This window comes from Protopterus annectens, chromosome 16.part0, assembly GCF_019279795.1.
Source record: "Protopterus annectens isolate FY-2018-M chromosome 16.part0, PAN1.0, whole genome shotgun sequence".
NCBI lineage: Eukaryota > Metazoa > Chordata > Ceratodontiformes > Protopteridae > Protopterus > Protopterus annectens.
Window position 1 is genome coordinate 328543574 of NC_056750.1, and position 26751 is coordinate 328570324.

The window sequence follows — 26751 nt, forward strand, 5'->3', positions numbered from 1 at the left end:
TCTTAGATGACGACAAGTTAGTATACTTGTTTAAAAATTGTAAGCCTTCTAAGTGAGGTATGTTGGTGTAAAGACCTTCAACATCTAAAGTGACAAAAATACAATCAGATAAACTATCCTAAAAAGATCAACTGCCATGGGCACAAGAAGAAGTTGAGGCACATGATTTGCATATGTCAATCTCTCAGTAGTGCAGCTGTGCATATGAGGTCAAGGCTGAAGCACATTATGTCTTCATGTGTATGTGTGTGTGTTTTTTTCTTTCTTTTTCTTTCTCTCTGTCTCTCTGTCTCTCCCTCTGTCTGTCTCACTCTTTTTTTTTTTTTTTTTTTTTTTTTGCTCCTTAACGTGTAGCTGAGGGGCACAGATTAAGAAGAATGGAGCTTGATCTTGCTCTTATGAGGAATAGCAGCACAGCAGGCCTATTTATTATTCATTTATTTTTTTTTTTTATGCTCCTTAACTTAGAGTTGAGGGGTGCCAGATTGGGGAATAGCACTGGGCTCTAGAGGGCCAAACTGTGGCTCTGGGAACAATAATGCATGTATACAATATATGCAGATGTTCAGCAACAGCTCAGCTAAGCTTCATGTGTTGTAATTACAATATTGTTTAATTCAAATGTTTGATGTAGTATGATATATGGAGGTATACATAAGTATTAAAGAAGTAGTTGAGTAGAACTGGTGAAACTGAGCTAATGAAATGGAGCTCAACAGTTTTAGTGGAATGTTTATGCTAGAAAAAGATTGTATCCAAAAGAAAAAAAAGGATAGAACAAGAATATAGGCAATACTGTAAATTGCTGGAGATCTAAAAGTTCTGTAAGATATACTTAAGAATGTTGCTTTTAATTTTTATAATGGATTTCCTTTAGGCCACAGTTAATAATTTATATTTTCCCTTTATTTCTCATAGTTACTTTTCCCTTGTTATGTATGCAGTTAAGAATTCATATAAAATGCATCAAAAGAAGGGGGAAATTAATTGCTCCAGATTCTTGTTATAACTTTCCTGGTTAATGATAAAATAATCCATGTTAAATATCTTTGATATGAACTAACAAATAGCCAGCTATGCATATTAAATTTCTCTTTTCAGAGACAGATTCCAAATCACAGATGAATAAGTCCCAAATGGAGATCTCAAAATAATAATAATATGCTTGTCATCCAAAATGAGATACAGATTATTATAGAGATCCCAACATGTTCCTGGAAAAACTGATTTTCTGTAAAATAGAAAGCTAAGATGTTAAATTGTGCTTATTAATTAGAGCTCAAAGCTCTGAAGTGAACTAATTTAAGTAATTAACCCACAGACAGAATGGAAGTTTTTGAAAGTTGAAAGCATTATAAGGTAGAGGTTCAAAAAGAACAGCGTTATATGTAAATTAACATGATGATTCTTCAGCATGAGATGGAAATCATTCTATTTACTTTGTATGTATGTAGGGCTAACAGTTTATGTTGTTTTGTTTCCCACAGGATGGAGGCCTCTTGCCTTGAGCTAGCACTTGAAGGTGAACGTTTATGCAAATCTGGGGATTTCAGAGGAGGAGTAGCCTTTTTTGAAGCAGCTGTCCAGGTTGGAACAGAAGACTTGAAAACTCTTAGTGCCATCTATAGTCAGTTGGGTAATGCCTATTTCTACCTAAAGGAGTTCTCCAAAGCCTTAGAATATCATAAACACGATCTCACCCTTGCAAGGTAAAGATACCATATAACCAGTTAATCAGTGATTCTTCATTACTTCAGCTACAGATGAAAAGCAGTTAAACATATTGTTTTAACCAGAACATGTATTGTGAACAGAAACCACTGTTTCTTTAAAGGGCTATGTCTTTACCTCTTGGTGTGTGCTTATTAAATCATTCATAATGACCGTCTGTTTGATTTACATATGTTTAAAGTAGTATTGATTATTTCATGACATTGTCCTTATAATACCTGCAATCCTTTATATTGTAGAGTAAATAGGTGAGTTTTCACTTGGTAGACACAAGGTATGAGGCTTGATTCTGACATCAGGTTATTGGTTAGACTTAAAAATGGTCCTTCAGGGCAAGTAATTTCCTATTTACCTCTGTCATATTTATATAGCAATATAATGCCGAATCATGTTTGCTGTGTCTCTTTGTATTCTCACATACATACTGTAGCTTAGTGAGCCTTTGGTTACTGAATTCTAGATAGGGCTGTGATTTCAGTTAGTATATCTTGACTTGATCGTTATGCTTTTACTGATAAACTGCTTTACTTTCTATAAAGTGTCAGTAGCAGTGACAACAAAAGCAGGCCAAAAGAGCTCAGATAAAGAAAGAAAGATGGTGATAATCTGGAAGGAGATAATAAAATACACTATGTCATACAGGATACACCAGAATAGAGACTAAATGTTCAGTCAGTTACACTGTGCATCTAATTCTATCCCCTCAAAAACACTGAATGCAAAACATCCTTAACACATCTGTGATCACTGACAAATACCACAAATAAGAAGATTCGCTCTCAAGGTGAATTTCTTGGCATCTATGTCTCGAACACATAACGAGGTCAGCATCGGTGAACCGCTTATAATCCTCAATATTTTAAGGATTTGTTTATCTAATATGTAACCAGGTATATTCTATTGTGACAGAGGACTACACTGGGGAATATCTCCATAACAAAACTCAAAGGACAGTATAGAATAGCTAATTCATCTAAATCACATATATTTGGGAATTGGGAGACAATCTGACTACCCGGGGTAACCCTACATGCAAACTCTTCTTAGACAATACCCAGAGACCAGCACTGACAGTGCATCTAAGGTCAGCAAGACAAGAATTCCCTTACAAGGACAGATTTCCCTTAGAGGACAGATAACGTTTAGAGCATTTAGTTCATTAGTGGCTTCTACTTCTAGAAATGTATGTTGTATTTTGATACTATTACCTCATTTGGCTCCATTTGCTAGCAAGGTTTGGTAAGAGAGTTTGAACAAATGGCACTTCAAGCCTGAATGAAACCTCTATCAGAGATTCCACTTCCTTGATCAGTCACTAATAGGACTTGTTCACCAATAAGAATTGAAATTCCTTCCAAAAAGAAAATACAGCATGAACTAAAACAGCTAGTAAGAGTGTTTGAACACAAGACTTCAAACCCTTATTGAATCCCTGCCAGATATATCACTTAAGTGATCTCTTACCCAAAGAAACTGAACACCTTTCCAAAAAGAAAATAAATCCTAAGCCACAAGCGATGAGAAAAAAGTTCAGTTAGACGGCCCCAGTTAAGCCATTGATCAAGAAAAGGATTTCACCAGTAGGAACTGAACTCCTTTTGAAAATGTGTAAGAGATATAGTTATGCAATGTTCATGGAGGCAAAACTCTGATGCATAGTCACAACAAATAGCAAGCAGGTTGTCAGTACCACACAACACCAAACTAAACCAATCACACACAGCTCTTATGAAACACATATGCTAAGGATATTAAAAATAACCTCCCTAAACTACAAAAGCCTACTAAATATAACCTAATAAACAAGTACCCTCAGCACCCACACAAACATATAACACAGGTAGCATCCACCAAAGATTCAAGCTGTCTCAAGTTAAAAGCCCATAAGGCAAACCTCTGTACAATAGAATCATCCTAGTTATAGATCTCTCTATACTGAGAGACACCAATGCATCATTTATTAGGCTGTGCAAGGAGAGAGTCACAGTCAGCTGCCTGTGGGTGTTAATGACTTGAGATGCACCTCTCTGGACTATATGAAAAAAGACATTAACAGATGTCACACAGTATGTGTCTGAGGCAGGTACGAACATAGCTGTGAGCTGCATTTTATCATCACCAAGAACAATTCGACAATACCAACAAAATATTAGTGACTTCAGCAACTGGCTTAACTTTTGGTGTCATTCAAAAGAGGTATAATATATAATGTGAAGTTGTTCAGTCTCGCCGTTCATTCTTTACTGATGGGTTTGGAGCCGATCCCTTGGCTCCAATACGGCCAATTGCAAAGCTCGAGGTCTTCAAATACCTCGAGGCCAAGTCCCTATCCCATGATGCACCTGTGAATTACGTCAGATCTAGTTTGCTGCTGCAACAGATAGGAGGTCCTAAATTAGCTCAGGCCAGATAACATTTTTTTCATTAAAAATTCCATAAAAGTTTTGATAGTTAGCATAGTTAGTTAGCTAGGTTTGTTTATAAAGCTCTTATAGCTTTTAGTGTGCTATTCCCTTCCCTTTTACTATTTTTCAGATATTTCAAGTTGGCCTCTTTTTGGCCTAGTTAGTTGTAGTTCTTATAGGTGTGGTCTGTCTAGCCTTTAAGTTTTTTTATGTAAGGCTTATTTCAGTAAACCTGTGTTTATATAGATAAGCTTATTTCCTTCCTTCTCTCAGCTTGCTGTGCTATTTGTGACCTTTTGTCACATTTCTTAGATAGTGGTGTGGTCTGTCTAGCCTTTTTGTATTTATAAGGCTTAGTCTTTGTTAGTCTAATTTACAGTGTACTCTACTTATTTAGATAACATTGTTATTCTCAGCAGCTGTCTTGTTGGCATAGTCTGCTTTGTGTGACTTCACATATTGTGTGTGTGTGTGTGTGTGTGTGTGTGTGTGTGTGTGTGTGTGTGTGTGTGTGTGTGTGTTTTAGCCTGGTTTTATTGAGGCTTACCTGCTATCCGTTGTTTTTTTGTGTGGCAGTAAATATCTCTAACTTTATTATGGCGGATCAAGACAAGCACCCCAAATCTATGTTCAAAAAGTGCCTTAAGTGTGGCCAGAAAATGTCAGTTACAGGCAGTCATGTCAACTGTGTTTATTGTCTATGGGCTCTGCTTTTGCAAGACAATTCTGCCGTTTGTCATTCCTTCTCCTCTAGGGTCCTGCAGGAAAGGAAGAGGAAACTAATCGATAGAGACTTGTTGAAGCTTTCCTTTCAGGAAGCTTTGAGTGACCAGGATGGTTCCAGTCGGTCTTCAAAGTCTTCCAAGACCAGACTCAAAAAAATCAAAGAAGTCTTCGACTTTGGTTCCACTGCCTTCGGAGCCAGACCCCTGTCTTGGAACCTGTCTCCGAAGCTCCGAAGAGTCCTATTCTCCAGTCGGTACCATCTTCGGTAAGATTGTCTCAATCATCTATCACCCTGTTGGATCTGGACTTGGATCGTGTGGTACAGAAGCTGTTGTTGGCATCAGCATTAGCCAAATTGTTATCGGCATTGACCCAAATGGCTTCGGAGCCGAAGACCATTGCACCAACTATTACTATTCCTCCTCTGAGTCATGCTGATCCTTCGGAGCCGGAAGAGGCAGACCTGATGTTAGTGGAACCCTCGGAGCTGACGCCTGCTCCAGTGTCTTTGGCTGCATGTACTCTGATGTCCTCGGTGCTAATCGAGGACTCTAGGAGCCAACACTCTCTGGTTGGGTCCAGGGAGGACAGTTGAACCGACTTGTTGGTTCCAACTTTGCCTCTCGGGGCCTCGGCTCGAATGAGCGTGGCTCCTGCTTTGGGCTCAGAACCCACTGTCCCGATGCATGGGATATCGACGGTTTCCTTGGATCTGTCAGCTCTCTCACATCAAAGCAGAGGTGTTTTCAATGCCATGAACAGAGTCATGTCTCTCAGGAAAACCTCAACCTCTGGTCTGCCCTCCTCCTCAAAAGTGTGTGTGTCTGCTTCTGCATCACACATCCTGACCAAGCATAGAGACCCAGAGCCTCAGGAAGCCCCAGTGGGTGGACCCTGCTCTTCCGAAACTTCACCAGAGGCTCCCACTGATGAGGTTCCCATGAAGAGAATGTGCAAGAGGAAGCACCTAGACTCCCTGCAGGAGTCTCTTACATCAGATACGGACTTAGATGAGTCAGAAGGGTCCCCCTCTGAGGATATCTCATTCGCTGAGATACTTGAGATCCTTAAGCAAAGGGGTGACTGGCAGTCCAAAAGCCCTACTGAGGATGAGTCAGTTCTCCTGAAGGCTTTCGGGTCTCAGCCATTCACCACTTGGGTGACTCCGCCCTTCGATGAGCTGATGCAGCTGCTCTCAGAAAGGGCATGGGAGTCTCCGAATTCTATGGAGCCTATCCCCAGGAGGCGTAATAATTTATTTCAGCCCCAGTTGACAAAACATTTTTAACTAGAGGTGTTCCAGTAGATGCCATGGTGGTGGCGGCGGCCACCAAGAAGGAAATATCTGAGACTTCCTCATCTATCCATCCTCCTAACAGAGACTCCAGGATTATGGATAGATATGGGAAGCGCATGCTTAGTTCAGCGACCTTTGCTCTCCGTTCACTGAACTACTTAACCCATTTTACTAGGTTGCAAAGAGATCTCCTTAAGAAGTTGGGAGGTACTCTTCAGGATACAGTAGCTACGGCAGCTTTCGACAAAGTTACTGCCCAGCTTTCTAAACTAAATTCTATCATCAACTCGTCCATGTGCCTCATATCTTATGCAGCTGATGGAACAAGTAGGGCAGCGGGTAGAGGAAGCGCTCTTAGGAGACAGTTCTGGATGTGCTTGTGTTCCTTCGCGGAACCTTTCAAGTCTTCCTTCATGAACATTCCCTTTGATGGCTCATCCCTTTTTGGGCCTAAAGTGAAGGAAACCTTAACCAGGTGTGAACAGAATGGAAGGACTCTTTCTGCCATCGGGGTATGTTTTTCCACCCCCTACCTGACTATACCCTTAAGGTCAAAGGGGAGGAAAAATGTGGTTCTGAAAAGGCCGAGGAGCCTTTCAGAAAACACGTGGTGAACTCCCCTCCAGGAGCAGAGGAGGAGGAGGTAATAATGGAAGACACCACCCTCACGGCAGAGGGAGTCCACAACACCAGGGTGACAGAGATCACTTCTCTGGGACACCCTACCAACGTTCCTGAGAGGAGGCCCGACTGTCCTCCTCTGGAGGCAGTTGGGGGTCACTTATCTTTGTACCCAGATGCCTGGCTCAATATAACAAAAGACAGCTGGGTACAAAGTATCATTTCTAGAGGATACTTCATACCATTCGCCACACCCCCTCCAATCATAAGATGAATCCCGGACATTCCAACCAGTTACAGGGATCAAGCAACAGTAAAGGTCCAAATGTTGCTAAGAAAAAGAGTCATCCAACCAGTCCCAGCAGACCAGACAGGATCCGGAACTTACTCAAGATTCTTTTTGGTTCCAAAGAAGATGAGGGACTGGAGACACATATTGGACCTCATCAGACTGAACCAATACGTAAAGAAAGAGAAGTTTCAGATGGTCATGCTTCAGTCTATACTTCCCTTTTTAGGGAATGACAATTGGATGTGCTCGATAGATCTCAAGGGTGCGTACTACCACATAAACATGGCCAGAACATCCAGGGATCACCTGCGCTTTTGGCTGGGAGACAATCACTATGTTTTGAGCCCTGCCCTTTGGTCTCACTACAGCTCCCAGAGTGTTCACCAAATGCATGACAGTGGTCATAGCTCACCTGAGGCGTCTAGCACTCCAGGTGTTTCCATACCTAGTTGATTGGCTCCTTAACGCCACCGCCAGGCATCAACTCATTCAGGCCAGGGAGTCCACTCTGTCACTCTGCAATCATCTGGGCATTACAATCAACTCAGAAAAATCTGACTTGTCACCATCGCAGCATATCGTTTTTATAGGGGCAGAATTAGACACCACTACCACCACTATAAGACTTCCAATAGAAAGAGTCTATCTTCTTCGTCAACATGTCAGCATCCTGATATCAAAGGACAAAGCACCAGCATCAGAAATTCTGAAAGTATTAGGCATGATGGCAGCAGCAGTTCTAGTCATTCCACTTGCTTGTATGCACATGAGAATACTTCAATGGCTATTGTTCACTCAGTGGTCTTACCAAGAGCTCCCCATGAATTATGCCATAATGATCACAAATACTTGCAAGAAGGACCTTCAGTGGTGGTTGACATCACTTCGTGTCACGATAGGACGCCCATTTGTGCTACCCCCTCCAGTGGCCACAGTGACCACAGACACTTCCTTGATAGGGTGGGGAGGGGCATTTTCAGAGAAAGACTGCCCAAGGCACATGGACCGATCAAGAGACACATCTGCATATCAATGTCCTGGAGATGAGAGCAGTGCTTTTGGCGTTGCAGTACCTTAAGGACTCTCTCCATCTGGGTATGATTGTGATTCAGACAGACAACATCTTAGTAGTCTGGTACTTGAACAAACAAGGAGGAATCAGGTCTTGCACCATTTGTCACGAGGCTGTCAGAGTTTGGCAGTGGGCTGTTTCCACCCAGCACTTTCTGTTGGCAATGCACATCCCGGGGAGATCCAACGTGATAGCAGACAAACTGAGCAGGGCAATCTTGTTACCCCACGAGTGGTCCTTCAAGAAAGAAATTGTGGACAGGATATTCCACAGGTGGGGCCAGCCTTGCTGCAACCTTTTTGCCAGTCACATAAACATGAAATGCAGAAGTTACTTTGCCCTCATTCCCTGTCCGGGAGAAGCCCCAAGGGATGCACTCATGCATGATTGGCCTCCGGGTCTCCTCTATGCATTTCCACCAATCCCGTTGATACCCAAAGTTCTACGGAAAGCAAAATCCCTGGGAAGGACCATCATTCTTATAGCCCCTCATTGGCCTCGTCAGATTTGGTTCCCCTTCCTTCGACCTCATCTTTTGGAGGATCCTTGGATCCTGGACCCAGTTCCAGACTTTCTGACACACCCATCGGGGGACCTTCATCCTTCTCTGCAGTCCCTGAAGCTGACAGGTTGGCTGCTCCAGTTCCCATCATAGCCAGGTTCCATAACCTTTCCAATGAAACAAAACAGATCCTTTTGTCCTCTCACAAATCTTCTACCAGAAAGCTATATCTTAGCAAATAGAAATTTTATATATGGGCCTCAAAAAATAATATTATCCTTACCAAGCCCCTATGGCTTCCATTTTAGAATTTTTGACTACAATTTTCAATGAAGGAGCTCCAGCAGCAACAGTTCAGGTACAACTGGCTGCTATTTCTAATTTTCATCTTGGATTTGAAGGTTTGACTATCATGTCTCACAAGTTATCCAAAGCATTTCTCAAAGGGACTTTTCATATGAGACCTCCTGTGAAATCTTCCTATTCTCCATGGCATCTAAACTTTATGCTTTCATGTATAATTCTCCCACCATTTGAGCCAGCTTCTTCTCGTGATCTCAAATTTTTGTCTTGGAAAACCATCTTTCTGGCAGGTATTACTTCTGCCCGCAGAGTGTCAGAGTTTCAGGCTTTATCCATCAAGCCTCCCTGTTTGATATTTCACCCTGACAGAGTATCACTTAGAACAAATCCCTCACTCTTGCCCAAAGTTTGCACTGAAACCAATCTCAACCAAGTTATTGATTTGCCAATTTTCTTCCCCAATCATTCTAACAATTTAGAGTATATGCTGCACAAACTAGATGTTCACAGACAGCTCAGATTCTATTTGGATAGAACAAAAGATTTTATGAAATCAGACCAGCTTTTCGTTTCATTTTCAGATTCTAGGAAAGGGAGACCAGTGGCTAAAACTACTCTGTCTAAATGGTTATCTGATTGTATCACCTTTGCCTATTCAGGTGCCAATATACCTTTGCAACATAATATTAAAGCTCACTCAACCAGAGCAGTTTCTACATCATCTGCCTTTTCTGCCAGACTTCCTATTGATGATAATATTTGTGCAGCAGTCACTTGGTCAAAACCTCATACTTTTATCACTCATTACAAAGTTGACAGGGCCTCCTTTGGATCCACTGTCCTGAGAAATATACTCCCATGAGCCACGCTAGATTGATGGTGCTTGGTATGCTACCCGTCAGTAAAGAATGAACGGCGAGATTGAACAACTTCACATAAAGAAGTTATGTCCTTACCTTAATGTTCCATGTGAGTTGTTTATCTCACCTTCATTCTTACATCCCTCCCTCCTACTCCCTCCTGGGCTGATAGATGACCGAAATGCTAGTTCCATCCTGGTTACTCATACCTTCTCTTCCTTTTCTTTAGGAATATAGAATGACATATGGTATTAGTATACGCAGCAAACAAGATCTGAGGTAATTCACAGGTACATCATGGGTTAGGTACTTGGCCTCGAGCTATTTGAAGACTTTGAGGTTTGCAATTGGCCGTATCGGAGCAGAGGGATCGGCTGTGAACCCATCAGTAAAGAATGAAGGCGAGATGAACAACTCACATGGAACGTTATGATAAGTACATAACTTCTTTTTAGCCTGAGAAGTGATGGTAGACAGTCTTAACTCCTTTACCAGGGATGGCTTGCACCTATCCACCCAGGGATTTTTGTATATTAGCTAAATCTTTGTCCATCCCAAAGTACCTTTTTAAGCAATGTCAGTGTCCTAAAGCTTCCAACACAACAAAACAAAACAGAATCTGGATAACAGAAAGGTATTGCTGCACAACTCTGGGAGCCTTAACAAAAAACTCCACTCTCTACAAGCATTCCTTACCCTGGAACACATTTATGTATGCATAATCATGGTGACCTGGTCCAAGACCAATGACAGCACTCCAACAGTTTAGGGTTTCGATGCCTAACACATGTTCAGGCCCACTTCGCCAGATGAAGACACTAAAGGCAATGATGTCTCCATATTCTTAAAAAAAATCATGTCCACACACATTAGACAAAATAATGACTGGGAAATCCTCCAGATCCAACTTACCTGTTCCTATAATAATAAAATCCTGGACCTAGTCCTTACGAATATGGGACAGCTTTGCTCCCCCAACAACTGTAATTTCCTGGTTAAACTGGACCACAAATAATTCACATTTTCCATAAGACTGAAGCATAAACTTATTCTCTTAGCTCAGTATTCATAGATTATGCTAATGCTAATCTACTAAAACCGAGTAATGACTACATTCAAAATCCTGTTCCAACTGATGATCCTATAGAATCCTTTACTGACAAATTCTATGCAAATTTAAATATTTGCATAGTTGCTGTTGCCCCCTTTAAAGTAAATACAACACCAAACTTAAAAATAAACTCCTGTGGTGAAAGCCAAGTATAAATAAGTAAGAGGGAGCGAGCCCTTCTAAACTGGAAACACTCCCTCCTCAGCTTAAACAAGCAAATACAACTTCTTTTGAAGTCCTCCAAAGCAAACTGCGAGTCCAAATTAGTTTCCTCAATAAAGGACAACTATAAGGCATTCTTTAGTTAGATCCATAACCTAAAAGGAAAGGCCCAGATCTGTGCTGAACTGGTAATTAATGATACCACATATACTGAGCCGGTGGACATAGCTAACCTGTTGGCCGATAGGTTCTGTAAAAACTTCACTCCCCTTTCCCTGCCACATGCACCCCATGACATCCCATACCACCTGTCCTCTACCTTGTATCTCTAAAGAGCAGGACGTAAATGCCCTCTCTAAGGCTAAAAATACAGCATCTATGGGACCTGTTAACATCCCAGACTGTGTCCTACATGGGCTCCAACATGAATTAGCAACACCATTGGGTACTGTTTTCAATCATAGTGTAAGCACTGGCTTCGTACCACCTGAATGGAAAACAACCACCATTATTTCCTTGTACAAAGATGGTGACTCCTCTGACCCCAGGAACTATAGACCTATTAGCCTGACTAGACTTATCTGCATGGCCATGGAGCGAATCATCAGGGACCTTATCAACAAATATATAGGTAATCTCCAAATGCTTGACCCTACTCACTTTGGATTTGTCAAAGGGAGATCGTACCTGTTAAACCCGCCAATCAGTCAAAACAGGTCTCATTTAGCAATATGATTTAAACTCCCTTCCCAAAAGAAAATAAATCCTAAATTCAAATTAAAATGCATTTGTCATAGCAGTAGTCTGCACATGTGAAAGTGTTATTGCTCATCCCTGAATAAAGATGGGGAGTTTTTTATAAGCGGATTTTAAGGTCTTTTACTCTATCCCCCTTGCTATCTGCTGTTATTTACCTCATTTTAGGTAGGGAATTCAGGAAAAAGGGTGAACAGCAACAAACAGCACTGCAGTGCTAAATAAGTTCCAGGTACTTTTAAGCCCAAGACATATTAATCACTGGACTTATTGAGAGGGATTAATAATTTATCTTTGCTAGCAGTGAAGCCCCAGCTTTACTCTAGAGTAGGCAAGTTGATTTTTTAGGCACTTAGATGGCTCTTGGAAAATGCACTTTACCACCTTTTCCACTTACCTTATAACCCTTACTTTATACTTTTAAAAAATGTTGCCAGTCTGTCTCCATCTTTTTATAGCTTATGGACATCTAATAGCCCATCCTCCCCTGTATCTTTTACAGTACACTTAAAATGATGTGCTGCTATTCCATAACCAAGCCTATGTAGGATACTGACACCCAATATCTCTTCCACCTCATATATTTTCCTGTATACTTAGACCATTTATTATCACCAATCTCTGTAGGTTAGTAATTTCTAAATCCATACCCGGCTGTATACTTAACACCCTGCCTTCTTCACCGTTCACCAACTACACAATTGACTCTAGTTCTACAAATATTTATTGTCTTTTAAGTTCATCTACAATACAAATTAACATGTTACCTCTTTACATACTGCCTATACAAACAATTATTTCACTTCACCCTCTTAATCAATTTAAAAATCCAAAACATAATGCTTTGATTAACCATTTTGTCCTACACTGCTGCACACCATCAGGCATATACCCCTACATATTAACCTGCATTCCTCTTTCACAGTATCAGAGTGCCTTCCATCCTCAGAGTCTATTACCAAGACACTTGTTTGAAATATGCTAGCCTTTACTGTAAAGCCAAAACCAAAATACTGACTTTAAAAAAGTTTTCTTGTAAAATGGCTTTACTGTTACACAGCCTTGCTCCTGTTCTCCTTTGGCTCCTATTCTCAGCCTGTATTGAGCCTAACCCAGTCCCAATCCAAGTATCCATCAATCAAACCAGCCAATCTACCACTCTAAAAGTGTAAGGTGCATCATAAACAAATTCCAACAACTGGAAATTTTTTAAATGACTACTTCCCAGATGTAGTGGCAATACCCAAATCATGGGTTAAAGACAGCACATAATTAAATCACTACTTCCCATACTATAAATCCATGTTTAATTCAAGGTCAGGGAAATAAATCTGAGGAAACTGTCTGACTCTGCATGAAACTACTCTACAGATAGAGCCATGTGTTCAAGCACCATGTGTAAATGACCACGGCCCAAACTGAATAATTACATCTAGTCAATTAAAAAAAGAAAAGAAAAAAAAAAAACAAATGCATCCTGCAGTAGCATGGCACCAAGCCAACAAAAATAAATTTCAAAACCTGTTACAGGACATGCTGAACGCATTCAGTCCATCCAAAAAAACTCATTATCTTTTGGACTTTAATATGAACCTTCCGAGTCCTCAAAAGAACAAAATGGATTGCTAGTATAATTAGGCCTTATTGAGTTAATGACCCTACCTATCCAAACCTAAATCATGTAAACATACTCTCCTAGACCCAGTAATTACTAATATTTTTATCCATACCTCTTCCCTGATAGTGCCCCTCCCCTGAGTGACCATTGCCCCATCACATTCTGCCTGTCACCAGACCCATAGGCAACTGCCAAGTAAGATCTTCTGCCAAAAATCAGAAAACCACATAGCACAACTAGGGAATAGCCTGTAATTCAGAGAATGTTCATCCATTGTACAATGCGTATGTCCAGATATAGCAGTTAATCCTCTAAACATTACATTCATAGTGCCACAGAACAAAAATGTATTGTCATCACCAGTAGTATCAAAAGGCCAGCTCCAACAGTTGGTTGACCACAATCTGAAAATCCTTACTCAAATTTATGGATAAATCCTGGATTAAATGAAAAATAAAACAATCTTTGGAGTCTGATGGATGAGATCATTTCATACAGAAACAAAAGAAATCTTACTGGAACAGTTTTCATCAACCTCACCAACATTTTTGATCTTGTTAACCACAAACTGCTCTTTGAAACCCTGAGTACTACCAGAAAAAAAACTCTGATTTCATATGACTCATAAATGTAACATTTTTTTTTTTTTTTTTTTTTGCAAAATGCAGGTCAGTAGAGATGCAAGTTGACAGATTTTATAATGCCTAAAGTTGGCTCAGAAAGTGAGGCCATGGGGTAAAGCCAAGTGTATGATAGTCACATGACCTGACTTATCTGTTATCTGTTGGCTGACAGTTTTTTTCTTTATTTATTTATTTTGCCTTGCTGCTTGCCAGACTCAGCCCTCCTGTGACCCAGTCACCTTCTTTTTTCTCTGCAGGGGAGAGCAGATCATAGCAGGTCATCACCCAGGTAGCTATAAAGACTTTTGACTTAAACCCTAGCCACAATGTCTGTGACAGCTGATGGGTTCAAAGCACAATAGTGACTGGAAGACATGAGCGCTCATGTGCATTCCTAACTTGAGCTGCAGTATGGTCTTCTTGCCATTCAGTAGCTCTGCTGTGTCATGGTTGCTGTGGGAATATCTGCACTGTACCCAGTCTGTGCTGAGTGTTGGTACAGCAGTGGGTCTGTCTTTCTTCCCCCAGAATGGGCACGCCTGGCAGTTTAATGCAGGATATTAAGGGTATGATCTGACTACAAACTGGATTTTTTTGGTCCTGGGTTTGACCTTTCAGTTTCCATTTGACCATTGTTTACCAGACAGTGCTCCCAAGTTGCTCTGAGAAAGAAGCACTCTTACAAAGTAGGTTTCCCTGGTTAATAAAATAAAAAAAACACAATCTTGATGCATTTCAATTTGCATAGTTCTTGAATTAAGTGATTGCAGCTGCACTATCTGCATGGTTGAAAGTATGTAGTGCATGGCAAAAGGGTAGCTGTACATACCTATTTACAGCACAAACATATTTGTTGCAATGAACGTAGAACTAGTGTATATCCAGCTATCATTTGAAATGATGTAGTTAAAAGATAACAAATTAATTGGGCTGTGTTCCTCTGCCATCTAAAGCTTGTGAAAGGGATCACTTAACAAGAAAGGATGTCAGTTACCTTTCATACTTAGGAGAACAAATAGTTGATCTCTGGTATTACTTAAGAACGTTAAAAGTATGTGTTTTAATACCCAGCCCCATGAAGCAGAGTGATAAAGCAATGAGTGTGCCCCACATGACCTGTGTGAGACTAGCAGTATGGGTGTTGGAGGGCCTAGGTGAGGTACAATGTGACTAAGTGGCTGAAGCTCACTCATTTGTTGCGGGGCGGGTCAATAGCAGCATTAACAGATGCACTACAAGTGATATACCTCTGGTTGACAGATCCCTGGCATGCATCTCCTGAAGGCAGCCACTGCATGGTGGGAGGTAGGGCACACTCCCTACCAGTAATATGATGCTGCGCCTGTGTCCTCAGTCTCCCCACTGACCTTGGACATGGGTCAGGTTGAGCCCAGGGGAAGAAAAGATGGATTTGGTACCTCTGGTATGTTTTTAATATTATATCCATAGTAAGATATGGGAATTGAAATTTAAAAATAGCCTTGTCCCTAGCCTTTGCCATTTTTATGCATTAAGATATGTAAAACTACTGAAACATGGGACTACATTTCTGTAATTGTGCCTAATTAAACCATTAGAGTGTTATTGTTTTTAATAACAGTATAAACAGACATTTAGGAAGTTTACCAGCATGCCTGTAATTACTGTGCCATAGCACACCATGCTATCTCTTTTACTATAAACCTGATCTGACTGCTGTTGATGTCTGGATATCAGGCATAATATCATACAACAGCTAAGGCATCAAGCACAATGTCTGCTCTTAAATGAAAGCTAGAAAGTAAGACTTTTTGTGTTCTTCAGCAAGAGGGAGTGAAAAGCAAGGCATGTACTTATCAGTGTTGTTTTAAATAAATTTTTCATAGAGTTTGGAGCCTTGAGTATATACACCATTTGGCCTGGGTTTTTGGTGGTCTAGGACCTGGGGGATGTGGCCAGAGAGTGATGCTAGTGAGTGGCTTATACTGGCTTGCCCATTCAGGGTAGATAATATTGGGATTAGTTGCACCATGCAGTGTCACTTGGGCAAGGTGCTGTCCAGTGTGTATGGATTGAGAAGAGTGAGACTGACAAAGGGTGCTTGTAGTCCAGCAGAGCATCTCAGTTCTGTAGAAGCACTTCAGTAATAATTCAGGATAGATAGGCACTATACCATACCTGTCAGCTGAAAATGGAGGGCAATTAAAGGTATCAAAAGAGAACTCCTTCAGGATAATGGCCACTGTCTCCAATGACTGTGATGTTGTCCATTTCCAGATGTATGGGGGATCTAACAGGTTAATTGAAAGTGTGGCCTGAGAATCCATGAGTGATGGAGTGTGGCAGGGGGCAGCAATCTAGAACAAGGTTCGTGAGGTGTTTAACTTTTTTGTGAGTAGTAATTTATTCCAAAGTTTGGGTACCGAATCTCTCCTATGTAATGTATGTTAATGTGACCAAGTAGTTGACAGTATCAGATGATGGCTGTGTTAATTGTACATTCCTAATGGAAGAAACTTTTCAAACAAAATCATGTGAAGCATGGCTTTATATGCCAAGCACAGGTCCTTATAAGAAGGCTACACTACAAAGAAAAAGAATGTCTCCTGCAATCTGTAAGAGTAGTTCTTGCTTTCCAGCCTCCCAGAAGTTCTGAGCATTCTCAAGCTATATCAAATGACTGTTTCAGGCTGCAGAATGCGGTATTGCATTTATTATTGGCATAAGGAAAGGTAAAATTTGACTGAAACAGATTGTAGACAAGAGATGTAGAAATAACTGATGTATTCCCAGTTTAATTTGTACTACAACAGTGAACATTTTTGTTTGCTTCAGAAAAACATAAGGTTGCAAGTACACTCTTGTCTTGTTTAAGTGACCTACCCATCATTGCAGTGGAAAAAAAAGTATATTAGTTCTGTGGGACATGATATTCTTTGCAGCTTCCTCTGTCATATAGGGATAAACTAATAAACCTTTAGTTATTTTTCATAGTAATGCACCTTCATTATCCCAATATACCACAACAGAGCAAATTCTCAGTGTATATTTCCTACTGTCTTCTATCCTTTTGCCGTGTTCTCTGCTTTCCACCTCATAAGTTAAGTTTTTTCCTGCCAGTAAAATTCCAAGTTATACTATCTACCTTCTAAAATTACCTCATCTTCACTATAACTTTCTTTTTCTTTACATCACTTAAAAAATGTACTGTCTATTCACCTTTCCTCACCTACTTTCTACTTTCTACTCTTATCACCTCCTCTCTGCTTTCTCCTCACATCACCTCTCTTATTTCTCCTATCCATAATTTTAAAATGGTAATTTGGCATTTTAATCCTCACTGTATATGTCAAGTTGTGTTGCATTAATATGTAATGAATCTATATTTTTGTTATTGTAGATTTTTCTAGTATAGTTGCCTTTTCCTTCTAGTTATTTCATGTTTATGTTATAACATTAAGTTTCACATTTTTCTTGCTTGTATAAAATTGCCTATTTTGTCACTGGAACTTTTCTCCCTGGGCCTCCACTGAAAAGGGGCTACCACAGTCCAGACTGTCCCAGTCAACAAAAGCAAGTGATAAGTAAATAAATTTATTACATTGGATTTGATCCGAAAAGCCTGGCATCAGACATAGTAGTGTAATGTCTGTCCTCTAATTTAAAGGTTGGGTAACAAATTAATTTGTCATAAAACACAAAAAAAACTTGACCTTACACTGTTAGGCTTAGAACAATATTTTGAAAAAGTGAAAATGACACTGACCACAAATGCTGCATTCTCAAGGTTGCAAAGCCATTTTCACTATCCGTTATAAAGGCATTATGTGTAAACTCCCTCTGATCATCATTAACATTTATAGTTACATAGCTTAGTGGATACATTTCTGGTTGAAGGGAAGATTAAGAAATGAACTGTTTATATTTCACTCACCATTAATTTTGTTCATATATGCTGCCATTGGCACAGTAGTGGGACATCTGTCTATTATGCTTGTAACTCGAGATTGGGTACTGACCTGGGATAGTTGGCCAGAGGCTTTAGCCTTAAGCATCAGATAGTCTGCTTGCGTACAGAAGGAAGGCATGAGTTTTTGCAGTACAGTGCTGCTCAATAGCAGGGGCTGGAGAGGGTCATTACTACATTACATTGCATGCACGTATATAGTGCATAGGGTGGACATCAATATTTCATGACTGGATGTGCTAGTTTTAATGTTTATGCATCACTGCATGCGATTCCCCCTTGTAGAATCTTACAGCATACAAAAAATTCCCTACTGTCAGGAGCAGATGAACAGTTTCAGGAAACCTCAATTCCAGCCCCCCCACCCCACCCCACCTTTGAAAATGGTACAAATATTCTACTAATCCTGAACATCCTCCAATTAAGTAAGCTTGAACAGCCAAATAGTCAAATTTATTGCATTCCACAGCATGACACACTGCTACCTCTCACTTCAGAAGCTTAGCTGAGCTTTGTTCAAACACTGCCCTGCTGCCACTCGAACCTTATCGGATCACAAACTACTACAGAAATCCAACTGCCCTTCCAGTGAGAACTCAATAACCTGGAGACCGTCCTCTCACTCATTTCAGTAATCTATCATTTAGTTCATACTCCACTGACACACAGTTGGCATTGTAGTTGTGTGTTTCTAATCTGTATTGGAAAGCTGTGGAACCAGCTCCCTAATGAGATAAGAACCTGGCTATGTAGCTGTTGCATCACTTAGGACAGGCTCCTTCCCTGTGTTACTCACCTTAACTGGTGTGTGATACTGTTAATATCATCTCATCACAACACTCGCTCCCTTCCTTTGTTTCTGTCCTTTATCACCCCCTACTTTTCATTTACTCACTCTTTACCTCGCCCGTCTTTGATCCGTTATTGTCCTCTGTCAACCCCTTCCTTTATTTCTCACTGTCTTCTACCTTTTCTTTTGCTCAATCCCTGATGCTGTCTCATTATCCTGTATCCTTTTTTCTCTTCATTCCTTTACTCGCTATTCATCCCCTGTGTTGCTTAACAGAAACCACTCTACATGTGGCTTATATCTGATATTATAAGATAAAGTATTTTTCATTTGTTTTTTAATCTTTGTTGTGATGTAATCAGCGTGGGACTCCACTGAAAGTTGGACATCCTTGCTAGACATTGCCAGTCAACAATGCAAATAAAATTAATAAAGAAGCAGTTGTTTTTACAGAATATCAGGCCCTCTGCACCCTGCATCACTAAATATACTGACTCTTAAGATCTCACAACATTGGGGGTAAGGAGATATTTGATCAAGATCTCACAACATTGGGGGTAAGGAGATATTTGATCAATCCCAGTGATCATCAAAAGCACTGTTTCCAGTTGAGAGATTTGGCAAAACAGGATATACACAAAATAGAACAGCTGGTTCCCAATTCAAATAATTTTTAACTGACAAATTATATGTAGCCAGAAACATCTTGCAGTATAATATGCATTTAATATGCATTAAATCACTGTATGTCCTTCTATTCAATGTAGCGGTATTCTGTACATATGGGTTGTATTCTGCCCATCGACCTGATGTCTGGACTGCATAGAAAAGCTTATAGCCACTGCCATTATGTGGGACATCGCACATAGGCACTGACAATGTCAGACATAAAAGGGACATCTGCACATACCATCCTCAAAACTTTTTCACCGTCATTCGGAAAGGTTGACTCCTACATACAGTCTGTAGTCGGATTTAATTTGCTTCGCTTTCAGTTTCAGATAAGTACCTCAGGGATTTATTTTATTGCTACTACCATTTGCTGTTGTTTGTGTCATCCAGGAAGGGCAAGTGTAGGTGTGGAAGGCAGATTCCACATAAAGATAGTCACAAGCTTTGTTTGGGGGTCTAGTAACGATCACCATTCCTGTTCTATTTGCCAGGGCCTTCGTGCCAAAGACTTTGCGTAGCCATCTTTTGGCCTTAAATCTTTACCTTGAGAATCAAAGACTCAAACATCTGGCTAGGAATGTGATAGAGGGTTTTCGGAGTCCTTTGGCTGAGCCAAGTTTGAAGAGAAAAGTAAATTAAGACCTGAATCTTCTTTAGCTGTGTCTGCTTCCTCCGATGTTCCCCTTGAGGTTGGTGAAGACCCAGTGGTACGGTTGAAAGTCGGGTCCACTTCAGTGGGTACCTCTGGGGAAGCCGTTAAGGGTGTGGATCCTAGCATGTCTGAGGCTATGCAGACATCGAGTTCAGGCAACTAGGGTGAACCACAGCTTGTTATACTGGAGGACTCCAGTGACACTCCTACCCCTCCACCTAAGGATGTTGGGCCTATTTCTGGCCTCTCTCCTCCACCAAAAAAGCATGTTAAAAAGAAACAAAAAATATTCATCTGAATGTCCCTTCCACCCCTCAATTGTATTGGGATGCATTTTCACAGGACCTTATTTAGGCTTTGATGGCGTTGAGGCCTTCAGCTTCTTCTTCTTCCCTCCCTATTTCAGCTTCTCCAGTACTGTCTTCTGGGTCTCAGGGTTTTTCCTCTGTGCCAACTTCGGAGTCTCAGGCCCTTGAATCTGACTCTGAAGACACTTATTCTGATGAAGACTCCCTGGCATACTCCACCTAGATTCCTTCCTCTCTGGAATATGCTTCTTCTGAGGAGGAGTCTAATGGGGGAGATTCCCCTATAGAAGAGCTTTTTTTTAGGGAAATTATTAATGAGATTAGGGAGTTTTTTTTAATGGGATTCCTTCCAGATCTCTTGAGCTCAAAACATTAATATGATCTTCTTCAAATGGACATCCCTACATCATCTGCAGTTACACCAGTTCTTCCTGCTTATCTTCTAAAAACTGTGACCCAAGTACCTGCTCCCAAGAGATCTGATAGATTTTATAAGGTCCCTGATGACTGTAAGTTTCTTTATAAATGTGCCTCTGCTGACCCAGCTGTGGTCTCCATTGTCTCTGCCAAATCCTCTTGCTTGTCTCCTTCTGCTAAGGAGAGTAGGATATTGGAAAGGCTGGGTAAGAAAGTATATACTTCATCCACCTTAGGTATTAGGGCTATTAATTACCAGGCACACACGACTAGGTACGTACTCCCTGGCTTTGTTTTCTCAGGCATCTCAGGCTTTTACAAAATTACCTGACCTAGAGGCCAAATCTCTGGTTCTGTCTCTTTTGTTTACATCTTCTGAGATAGCCAGACACTTAATTAGGTGCAGATATGATGCAGTGGAGGCATCTGCCAGGGCTACAGCTTCTGCATCTGTTCTTAGAAGGCATTCATGGTTAAAGCTCCATTCATTACCTGATGACATAAAGGCCAAACTGCTTGATGCTCCTTTAGATAATTCTGCCCTTTTTGGTTCAGTAACTGCAGAACTTTTTAAATTTTTGTGGGAAAAAGTAAAAGAGCTCCAAGACTTAATACACTTGCTCATTTCCCCAGTCCCCAAATTCCACAGGAATTTTTCTGCCAAGACTTCCTTTGTCAGAAGATGTGCTTGTTCCTCCTCTTATGCTTTTCCTTGACCTGGGTGGTCTAAGAAATCTTCTAGGAGACATCCTCAGTCAAAATCTGTCACTCCTGTTCCTCCTTCCCAACAGCCTTTTCAGGGCAGACTCAGCTCTATGCGACAACCAAGCTCTTCTTCTAAGTCATACTCCTTTATCTCTTCGCCTCTCTCTTTCCCTTTCAGCCTGGATGGAGATCACTCAGGACTCTTGGGTTCTTTCTATCATCCAGAAAGGTTACTTTATGACTTGGAAGACTCTTCTATCCTTCCAGGGGATACCGATACCCCCCGTCCTGCCAACTTCATCTGTTCCCTCAATTACTAGCTGAACTCTTCCACCAAGGTACTATTCAGGCTGTTCCTCCAGAACAAAAAGGAAAGTGGTTTTCCTCCAGAATGTTTCTTGTCCCAAGAAAGGATGGTCATTGGAGGTCTATCCTAGATCTCTCCCACTTAAATAGCTTCTTGAAAGTGCCTTCTTTTTGGATGCTTTCTCTGCAAACTCTCTTCCTCCAGTTCCTCCTCATTCCTACTTGGCTTCTCTGGATCTCAAGGATGCTTAGCTGTATATCCCAATTCACCCTCAGTACAGCAAAGTCTTGCATTTCTTGGTGGGTTCTTTGCCTTTTGGTCTTTCCACTGCTCCAAGTGTCTCCAGACATTGCCTCCCTCAGGATTTGTGGCATTCAGGTTTACCCCTATTCAGATGACCTTCTTTTTCTAGCCAAAAGTCTAGATTAACTAAGATTAAACCTTGAACAAGCCATCCCCTTTCTTCAGAGTCTAGGCTTTACAATAAATTTAAAAAAATCCAGTTTCAGCCCTACTCAGGACCTCATTTTCTTAGGGTGCAGGTTCAGAACAAATTTGATGATGGTTTTCCTCCTCTCAGACAATGTTCTGTCTCTTACAGGCTACATGGAGGCCCTTCTGCCTCTTCCTTCCATCATGGCCTGGGAATTTCTGAGACTGCTTGGATTCATGGTTTCCACAATTCCCATGCTGCCTTTTGCAAAGCTGCACATTAAGTTTCAGTGGTTTCTGAAGACAGTTTAGTCTCAGCATGCTCATCCTTTTGGTGTCTTCATCCCTGTTCTCCCTTGCTTGAAAACAAAGCTCCTTTGGTGGATCCAGCAGGTCTCTCTGAATCCAGACCTTTCTCTTCTCATACCCCAGCCTATTCAGCACCTCTTCACAGATGCCTCAGACTTAGGTTGGGGAGCAGCCTTTGCTTTCAGGAAGGTACAGGGTCTTTGGTCCCCTTCTCAACAGAGGGAGCACATCATCATCCGAGAGATGAGAGTTCTGATTCTGGCCTTGCAAATATATAATCCTCTTTTCTTGCCAGGATCTTTCAAGATTCTAACAGACAATGCCACTTCCCCATGGACCAAATCTTACCTTCTTTGTCAGCTAGCCCTCCAGGCATAAGAAGTGGCTATCCAGTACAAAGTAACACTGCATGCTGTGTACCTCCCTTCAGCTCAGAATTCAGTTGCAGATATATTAAGCAGATCCATGATGCAGTTCTATGAGTTTGCTTCACAGGGATGTGTTCCTGGACCTAGTTCACTGGTGGGGTACTCCAGAAATGGACCTCTTTGCCTCCCCTCAGAACAGACAACTTCTGCTCTATTGTGCCAGGGTCCCTTACCCTCAGACTTGGAAGGTGGACACCCTCTCTTTTCATGGAAAGGGATGTTTCTTTATGCATCCCCCTCCCCCATGATACTGAAAGTCCTGCTGAAAATTCAACAGGACAAACCACAAATCTTGCTGGTGACCCCTTTTTTGCCAAAACAGCACTGGTTCAGGAGCCATCACCACAAGTTGCCTCAATGGTTGGACCTACTCACACAGGACAAGGGATCTTTGATCCACCCACATCTGTCAACTCTGCAGTTGATCTTGTGGGTGATCAACTTCTGATCCCTTTCAAGCAACTTTTCTCACAAGATGCATGTAGGGTTTTGCAGGAGGCCAGGAAACCCAATACTAGGATACGTTACATTTCCAAATGGAAAAGATTTTCTATCTGGTGCCATAAAAGAAATCAAGTCCCACTTTCTGCAGACATTCCTATAGTACTTTCTTACCTGTGTGAATTGCTTAACAGTGGCCTCTGTTATTCCAAAGTGAAAGTCCACTGCTCTGCTCTGTCTGCTTGTTTGCCATTGACACCTCCATTAGCTTCCAGACCTGGAGGTTAAGCTTTTCCTTAAAGGCGTCCTACACATGAAACCTCCCAGGAAACCAGGGCCTCCTCCTTGGAATCCCAACTATGTCTTGGAGAAGCTTACCCAGGCTCCCTTTGAGCCAGCGTCCTTTGCTTCTCTAAAGTTTTGGACTTGGAAAACAGTGCTTCTGGTAGCCTTGACTTCTGCTAGAAGGGTTTCCTGAGAACCAGGCTTTGATTGCTTCCCCCCATTCTTGGTGTTTCACAAGTCTTTGAGAACTAATCCGTCTTTCATGCCTAAAGTGGTAAATGAGCTATCTCTTAATCAGTCCATTCAATTGCCCACCATTTTTCCTTCACCACAATCCTCTAGTGAAAGGATTTTACATTCCTTCTATGTGCATAGGCAACTCGGATTTTACCTAGACAAAACAAAATCTGTTAGAAAATTAGGATCACCTCTTTGTGTCCTTTCATCCCAGGACTCTGGGTTTACCTGTTTCCAAACAAACTATATCTTCTTGTATTTCTAAATGTATTATGTTTTGCTATGAATTTTATGGGAAATTTTACCGTCTTCTGTCAGAGCTCATTCTACCAGATCTGTTGCATCATCAGGTGCTTTCTTTAAAAGTCTGGATGCCCCTTCCATTTTGAAAGCTGATACTTGAACATCTATTCATACTTTTACTAAACATTACAAGTTGGATACTATCTCTAGATCTAGGGTGGGGTTTGCTAGAGCAATTCTGCATGGATTTGTAGAAAATGTTTCCTCATATGTAAAGAATACTGCAACACAGAAGAGAAGCACATCTATGGTTATGATAAGATTTTACACAAATATTCTTTTTTAAGCTGTTCATTTGTTCCAGACAGCTTACAATCAGCTGACCACAGTGCATCTCTTTAAGTCTCCCTGTCCTTTCATACTTTTCCTGGACTTGTAGCATTTAAGCTTGGGGTCATCGTGGAAACCCTGGTATCATACTGCTGCCATGGGAGCATTTTGTAGCTATTTAGATAGATTTAGAATGGGCATCAGCTCTGGACCATCCCTCACTTCCACAAGATGCTTATTTCAGAATAATAACCTGCCCACCCTTAGGATGCATCTCTCAGTTGATTCCCAGGTCTCTACCCAAGAAGTCAAACCATGATGTCTGTCCATAGTATAAATTAACAGCCGGCAGTATCAGTTATTAAGGACAGATTTAAACAATGTTATGACCCAAAACATACCTCTCAACTTCTTAGAGCAAGAAATCTGTACTAAGCCTGACAGAATTGGGGGACAAAGGCCCAAAAATAGGGACATATTTTAAATATTGCTCTTATAAATGTAGAAAGTTGCTAGAGTAATGGGGCTTGTTTTAGCCTATATTTTCTGTAGGATCTGAAGTCTGAATCTCAAATTTGTATCATTATTTAGTGACTTCAATGCTTAGATCATTCCAGTGATTTATCAGAAAACCATAAATTTTATGAGGACCGGACCAAAATTATGAGCCAAAAACTGGACATTCTGCAAAAATCTGGGTGGTTGAGAGGTAATCTGCCACATATTTGATAGAATTCAATGATCACTGGAATGTACTGATGATTATGTAACTGAACAAAGGTGTAGAACTAGACTGTGATTTTGGAGTTTGCATGATTAATTGCTAAAAGTTAGAAATCTATGTGGCCTAAAGAATGGTAAAGTGAGAAGCAAAGTTTTGTCAGGGATTATATTAAGTTCTGGGAAAGCTGACTTAACTAATGTTTAAATTATGGAGTTTAGGGAGGGATATGGATGTTCTAACAACAAAAGATTTGGCAAAATATTCTAGTAGAAAAGGCAACAAATGAAGTTAGTATATAGAGATTGATATAGAATAACCTACATTTAAGCATACACATTGAAAGAAGTCAGTATAGGAAGTGATTCAGAGGAATCTGTAGTTGAGGCACAGGAAGGAACATATGAATGCTGTACTGAACAAAAAGAGCAAGACAGGGAAAGATAAACAGACTTTGAAGCCTATCTGTGTTACGCATATGTAGAGAAGTCAACATATACAGAAGCAGGACACATACAGTTGGAGCAAGGAAAAGCAAAGCTGAACACGATAAAGGGAAAGTGCCAGTCCTCCACACTGATAAAAATTATTTTTGTGAGCTACCCTATACAGAGGACTCATTTGATAAAGGAGAAAAGTTGCTCCTGTCTTTCTACCCACTTCACCCCCCTCCTTTACTATAACTACCTCTAAGCTTGATAAAACTCTGTAAACACTACGAGTTGTTCTGGGATATGTGTTAAATCTTCCAGGCTCAAAATTATATTTTTTGATGAACAGTGCAGCAACTAATTCAATAATTACCATGTTTCCCTTTTTCTTTCTGTTTTTGAGGTAGCATGTACAAGTATGGTTTTCATAAAGTGAATGAATTCAAAATTCTGCTTTGTCCTGTTAGCCAGATACACATCCTTTATTGTTTTGAAAATGTGCAAGAAATCTGTACTGTGTTGATTATCCTGATTAGACCGACATTCAGCTATAATCTAACATTTAAGACAAGCTGAGGCAATTTACCTGATGAACAGGATAGCCCAATTGATGATTTTCTTCTTCTGGACAAGAAACAACTTCTGTCAGTTAACAAAAAGTAGAGCTAAAACTTGTGAAAATGCTTTGTTTTTCTAATTTTTGATTGCTGAAACAGGATGATAAATCGGTAAATGTTCAATTCACATTTTAAGGTACTTTTAGGGCCTATTGTGAGTTTTTGTTTACTGTTTAATGGCAGCACTCATGCTTGTGGCAAATGATCGTTTTTCAAGAGCATGAGGTCTAGACTAGCTAGTTTCTCAGCTTGAAGCATGGATAAGTTCCAAGTAAAATGTATTAGCAAAGGGGTCATTAACTAATCAGAATCTAGGCGTTCCAGGGATTCATACAGGTTACCACAAGGAGTATGCTGTGTACACTTTGAGTAACCTTTCTGAATGAATAAATGACACAGTC

At 40.7% G+C, this 26751-nt stretch overlaps 1 protein-coding gene across 2 annotated transcripts in view; it reads left to right on the forward strand.

Annotated features, from left to right (window-relative positions):
• GPSM1 (G protein signaling modulator 1) overlaps positions 1-26751 on the forward strand; it is a 2081362-nt gene that overhangs the window by 653962 nt on the left and 1400649 nt on the right. For both annotated transcript variants that reach the window (XM_044058046.1, XM_044058047.1), the window contains exon 2: positions 1488-1709. In XM_044058046.1, the coding sequence (XP_043913981.1) occupies positions 1488-1709 (222 nt within the window). The remainder of the gene's footprint in view (positions 1-1487; positions 1710-26751) is intronic.